The sequence below is a fragment of the Canis lupus genome, chromosome 6 (genome assembly GCF_048164855.1).
Source record: "Canis lupus baileyi chromosome 6, mCanLup2.hap1, whole genome shotgun sequence".
Lineage (NCBI taxonomy): Eukaryota > Metazoa > Chordata > Mammalia > Carnivora > Canidae > Canis > Canis lupus.
The window spans coordinates 75,453,851-75,459,186 of NC_132843.1; the positions used below are offsets into that span (position 1 = coordinate 75,453,851).

At 44.4% G+C, this 5,336-nt stretch overlaps 1 protein-coding gene across 2 annotated transcripts; it reads right to left on the reverse strand.

Annotated features, from left to right (window-relative positions):
• Positions 1–645: 645 nt before the first annotated feature.
• On the reverse strand, positions 646–3,791 carry IL20 (interleukin 20). Of its 2 annotated transcripts, XM_072828494.1 has the most exons (5): positions 3,633–3,791; positions 3,272–3,337; positions 3,004–3,156; positions 2,330–2,404; positions 646–1,339 (listed from the first exon to the last, which is right to left on the reverse strand). In XM_072828494.1, the coding sequence occupies exons 1-5, from the start codon at positions 3,789–3,791 to the stop codon at positions 1,262–1,264; spliced, it is 531 nt and encodes a 176-aa protein (XP_072684595.1). In that variant the 3' UTR covers positions 646–1,261. The 2 variants fall into 2 exon arrangements, with proteins under 2 accessions (XP_072684595.1, XP_072684596.1); XM_072828495.1 differs by lacking the exon at positions 2,330–2,404.
• Between the last annotated feature and the right edge of the window lie 1,545 nt (positions 3,792–5,336).

Here is a 5,336-nt window from a genome sequence, read left to right on the forward strand (position 1 = left end):
AAGTCGGGGGGTTTGGGTCAGAGTGCAGTGGGGAGGAAGGAGGCAAAGAGCCCATGCCAGAAGAGCTCAGGGAAGCTCAACATGAAACGGGCCTGAAGAGAGAACACCGGCTTAATAGACGGTCACAAAGACTCGATCCAGAAACAACCTAGACCCTGGAGCTGGCCAGAATAGAAAGTAGAAAAGCCCAACGTAGGCAAGGCCCAGAAACTACACTTTGCATCTGCGTATTTTTAACCTTTATAATAGAGCTTTCTGTCTGTTGTAATTCATGTTGCAATCAAGTGTCTGATTACAAAAGTGAGAAAGAACAAGAGGTCAAAAAGGACAGTGCTCAAAGCCAACAAGGATAAAGCAGGGATGACTGAAGCTCTTCACTTGGTCACAGTCCCTTTATGTGGACAAAGGGGCAGAGTCGTGGGGTCAGAGATGTGGGTCAACTAAGACACAGAATTGGGAATGCGTTCAGTAAGAGAGAAAAGAGGTTCCCATTGGCATCGTTCTTCCCCAGAGAAGCCAGAAGTCCCTAGGTAATGAGATTCAAGGTCTCCCCACCATTGTTTTTGTTCCTGAAGCATTTTCAAACTCCAAGAAGATATAATGCAAAGAAAATTTTATTTGTAGAAATACATTTTGACCATACAGACTCCATAATAGCACAGGGTTGGGCAGTTGAGTGGGGGTGGTCAGTAATTATAAAATAAGTCTCCAATTTCACATCAGAACTTTTTCCAGAACCCACACTTAATCGCCATTAGTTGTCTTTTAAATATCTCATAGAATCTTGGCAGTCGGTAAACAAGTCCTTAATCTAATAAAATAAATAACAACCCTAGCCACCCCTCTGGAATTTAGAGGGTTTGTTTACGAAAACCTGTAGTCAGGTTATAAATACAATCCTTGAAATTTTTTTATAAGTCTTATCTTCACATACAAAAAATAAATAAGTTAAAAAACAAAACAAAACAAAAAACAAAAAATAAATAAGTTAAATAGAAAAAAATAAATAAATATATTAACCGATAAATACACCCAATAGTAGAAAAGATATTATTAAAATCTTATAAAACCATTGGCTAAATTAAGGGTGGGAACACATGAGGATAGCCACAATAAGGAAGCAAATAATAAATAAATAAATAACACACGCGGTGACCCAGCACTAAATTATATAGCAGTGAGTTGGTAGTTTGCGATCCTGCTTCCAAGGACTGGAACTCTTGGCCAGCACTACTGCCAGTAGGGTCATCATTCTCTTCCCCTATTCCATCTCCTCCATCCATTGCAGGAGAATGTCCAGCTCTCCCAAAGCTTTCACCACTGCTGCTTGAGGTGTAAGCTGAAAGACACATGCTTCTGTGGTGAGCCTCTCATAAAAAGACAACATATGCTCCTAGGTTCATCCTCTCCTTTCATTGGTAGGTCTGCAGGGGATTGTAAGCACAATATTCTTTTCAAGATGGAGAGCCCAAAAGCAGTTATGGAATCTCAAGATCCCCAAGAGTCAGGGAGCTCATGGAGTCCATTACATAGAAAAAAGTGAAGCCTGGGGGGAGAATTCATACTACAACTCAAGCCTTTTGAATCACAGAGATAGAGTAATTAGGCTGTTGTTGTTGTTGTTAAAGGTGTGTGTGTGTGAGCGTGCGCGTGTGTGTGTAGGGGTTACTACTGTGCAACTTTAATTGAACAAATATTTATTGTGTTAAGCATTGGGCTGCCTAGGGATTCAGAGATGAGAGGCACAATCCCTACCTACCTCCCTCAGTCTAGTGAGGGAGACAGAAGCAGACAACTAAAATGTAGTGTGGTGGACAGAGGATGGAGTCCCCATGGGATGACAGGAGAGGCACCTCGCTTTGAGAGATGCAGTGATGCCAAGGATGAGTCTTAAAGGATGAATAGGGATTAGTCAGTGAGCAGAGGACTCCAGGCCTTCCTGGCAGATGTGCTGAGGCACTGAAATGAGAAACAGCATGGCACAGACATGTGTGAGACTGTGACTGAGTGCTTTTGAGGGCATGTGTAAGTAGGTGAATTTTGAAAAACAATTGCCTCTTGTTTGTACAGCTGGAAGATCCAGATGTCTCAAGTGCCTTGATGGAATTAGGGCCATTCCCTCTTGAACCCCAGAGTGTGTTCCAGGGACAGCAACACTTCTGGAGACTGGATGCATGTCCTCTGGGTTAAAGGAGAGGGGTGGTCCACATGACCTCAGAGGGCTATTGGGGACTACAGGGTTTCTACCAGTATGAATATCCATCCCACCCATCTGTGATCTCAGTTCTAAAAAACGCACCCATCCCAACCAAGGCCCAAATTCCTATACCTCTTCGAAGTGACTCAGAATCTGGCTGTATTTCTCCGTTGCTTCCTCTCCACAAGAGCATGTCATATGTGCATGCTGAAAAGAATACCACAGAATAATAGATTTTTTATTAAAGATTCTGATTTTCTGCCCTTGCCACTGTCATAAAGTAAGGAGAACTCTTTCATCTGCATTCTTGTACATACTCCATTCCTATAGAAAGTCTTTTCAGACCTCATCATTTGAGATTATAAAACTAATGATCAACCAGATGAGGAGGCCAGCTTCGTAGGCTCAAATATGGGGCTCTTTGTTGGATCCCCAGGTCCTATTCAGACCTTATCTTGATATCGAGTCCAATGGCTTACTGCGAAGCTACCTGGACACAGGATACACTAATATGTGGTAGGATCCTTCACCTACAGAAAAGTGTAATTTCATGCATAATAGATAATTATCATAAACACCAAATAACATTTTGTAGTTATTTAGATTTTTTTTTTTTTTGCATGGAGCGTATACCCAAAACTCAGTAAAACTGAATTCTTATTAGCTAGTCACGCACTACAAGACAGATTATGAGAACTTTTGGACTCAGCTTTTTTATCCATTAAATGGAGGCAAGAAAGAGCTTGGTTGCTAAGTCACTGAAGTTATGGATGAAGCAGCAATGGATGCTTTTACCCTTTACTCACACAGAGCCGGAGGTCCTTCTTGATGGTAAGAAAAGAGTTGGCAAGACTGCTGGTCTTCCGGAGGATATGGTGGTCAGGAGTCTGATAGTTTTTGAATACCCTGTCCAGGTAGAGTCTCAGTACGTGGCGAAGGAGGCAGCACTGATCTGCAGGCTGCAAAGAAGACTAGTATGTTGGTGGGGGGAAGGTGTCCCGGGACAAGACCCAGGGTGATGGAGATGCCTCCAAACAGTATTTCCTCCCAGAACTTTTGGGACCAAACACATACCTTTGTGTCTTGCAAAGACTCAGTCTTCCTCAAGATTCTGATATCAATGACTTCATCTTTGGCTTGCTAAATGGAAGAAGGCAAGGCAACAAAGGACAGGTCAGTGATTGCTGCCAGGTCTTAGACATCAAGACCTCTCCTCTTTTCCCTGCCACATGGCCCAATGGACAGTATCCCTTTCCAAAACACTCTTAAATTATGAACTACAACTACTTCTTGGGGACACATCCTCCCCGATCAGGAGTCCCCAGCCTATCTCTTTTTGTGATCACACTGCCGGGCTGCCAGAGGACTGAGAAAGACAAGGAGAGAAGGAGAGAGACAGCCACAGGGGCAGGGAGGGGTTGCCTCCCTCACTCACCACACTGTCCCGTATCTCAGAAAATCCATTTCGCATTTCCTGAAGGTTTGTGGTGATCACACAGCTTCCCAAATGGAGTGTCTTCAGCCCAGCAGAAGGTGTCCAGAAGAGATAAAATGCAGCAGAGAGAAGGCAGATGGGAAGACCAGAGGCTTTCATCTTGTGCCAGAATCTGAAGACCAAAGGAGCTAGGAATTCAAAGGAAAAGTAATGACTTACTGATTTTCCCAACATCGTGTCTTAAGAAGCCAATCCAGTCACCAGGGACATGCCTTCCGCAGGTGTCCCCTGGTGAAACTTCATAGCTCTGTCTGGCTTTGGACAGTCTGGCCCATTCATCTAACTTACTAAGAAAAGCTGCTGAGTCTCCTGCGAGAAAAGACGGGTGTTTGTTCAGGGTCTGAGTGTGAGTTGGTGCTACAGGTCCTGACTCCTTTATTCTGTCCCCAACCCAGCTCCATCGTCATTGCCCAGCAGGTAAGCCCTGGAGCAGCAGGCACTTGCTGTGAGTAGACAGAGGATTACATTTCAGGGAAAATGTTAAAACTTGTTTTGGCGAATTGACGTATACAGTCTTCCCTTCCAGAATGCCAGTGTAGCTCGCTCTTCTGGTCCCCTTAGGCCTGCAGGGGAACTGCAGGAAAACAAAATCTCACAGGAGCTGCTGCTGAGCCACCAAAAACACTTGGATAAAATTGTCTGTGGATTTTATGGCTACCCCCAGGGCAGAAGAGCTTAGCTGTTTGGTATTTGTCTGGAATTGGGTTGGTTATTTGGGGATAATAGATTTATTTCAGTCCCAAAGGCAAATAGAAAATCAATGATTTCATAATAATTCTCCTGCCAGGGAAAGTCAAGATCTGATGGGCAGTTAGCCCAGTTACACCTAACACTTCTCCCTCCTGAGGTGTCTGAGCTCCACAGCACCCTCTACAGGGAGACTATGGTCAGACATCTGAGAAGAATGACCAGGGTGCTCTCTCCTGGCTCTGCCCAGGCTCCCCCAAAGAGGAGAAGAAAGGCAGGAAGGGAACTCATTTCTTCTCGAGATAGGCTGCTCCAAATGGTGAAAAGTAACAAGGCAGGAAACAACAAATGCTGGAGATGATGTGGAGAAAGGGGAGTCCTCTTGCACTGTTGGGGGGAATGGGAACTGGTGCAGCCACTCTGGAGAACTGTGTGGAGGTTCCTCAGAGAGTTAAAAATAGATCAGCAATTGCCCTGCTGGGGATTTACCCCAAAGATACAGATGCAGTGAAAAGCCGAGACACCTGCACCCCAATGTTCACAGCAGCAATGTCCACAATAGTCAAACTGTGGGAGAAGCCTCAGTGCCCATCAACAGACGACTGGATCAAGAAGCTGTGGTCTATATATACAATGGGATATTCCTCAGCCATAAGAAAGGACAAAAACCCACTATTTGCTTCAACATGGATGGAACTGGAGGGTATTACGCTGAGTGAAGTTAGTCAATCGGAGAAGGACAATCATTATATGGTTTCACTCATAAGTGGAATATAAGAAATAGTGAAAGGGATTATAGGGGAAAGGAGAGAAAGTGAGTGGGAAAAATTAGAGAGAGCAACAAAACATGAGAGACTCCTAACTCTGGGAAACGAACAAGGAATAGTGGAAGGGGAAGTGGGCAGGGGCATAGAGTAAGTGGGTGATGGGCACTGAGGGGGCACCTGATGGGATGAG

Excerpts from the sequence above, each read along its gene's own strand:
- IL20 (XM_072828494.1), bottom strand. The coding sequence starts at position 3,791 with ATGAAAGCCTCTGGTCTTCCCATCTGCCTTCTCTCTGCTGCATTTTAT. Across the intron at positions 3,157-3,271 it reads AGTCTTTGCAAGACACAAAG|CCTGCAGATCAGTGCTGCCT; the intron begins GTATGTGTTTGG and ends TCTTCTTTGCAG. Across the intron at positions 1,340-2,329 it reads TTCTGAGTCACTTCGAAGAG|CTTACACCTCAAGCAGCAGT; the intron begins GTATAGGAATTT and ends TGTGTCTTTCAG.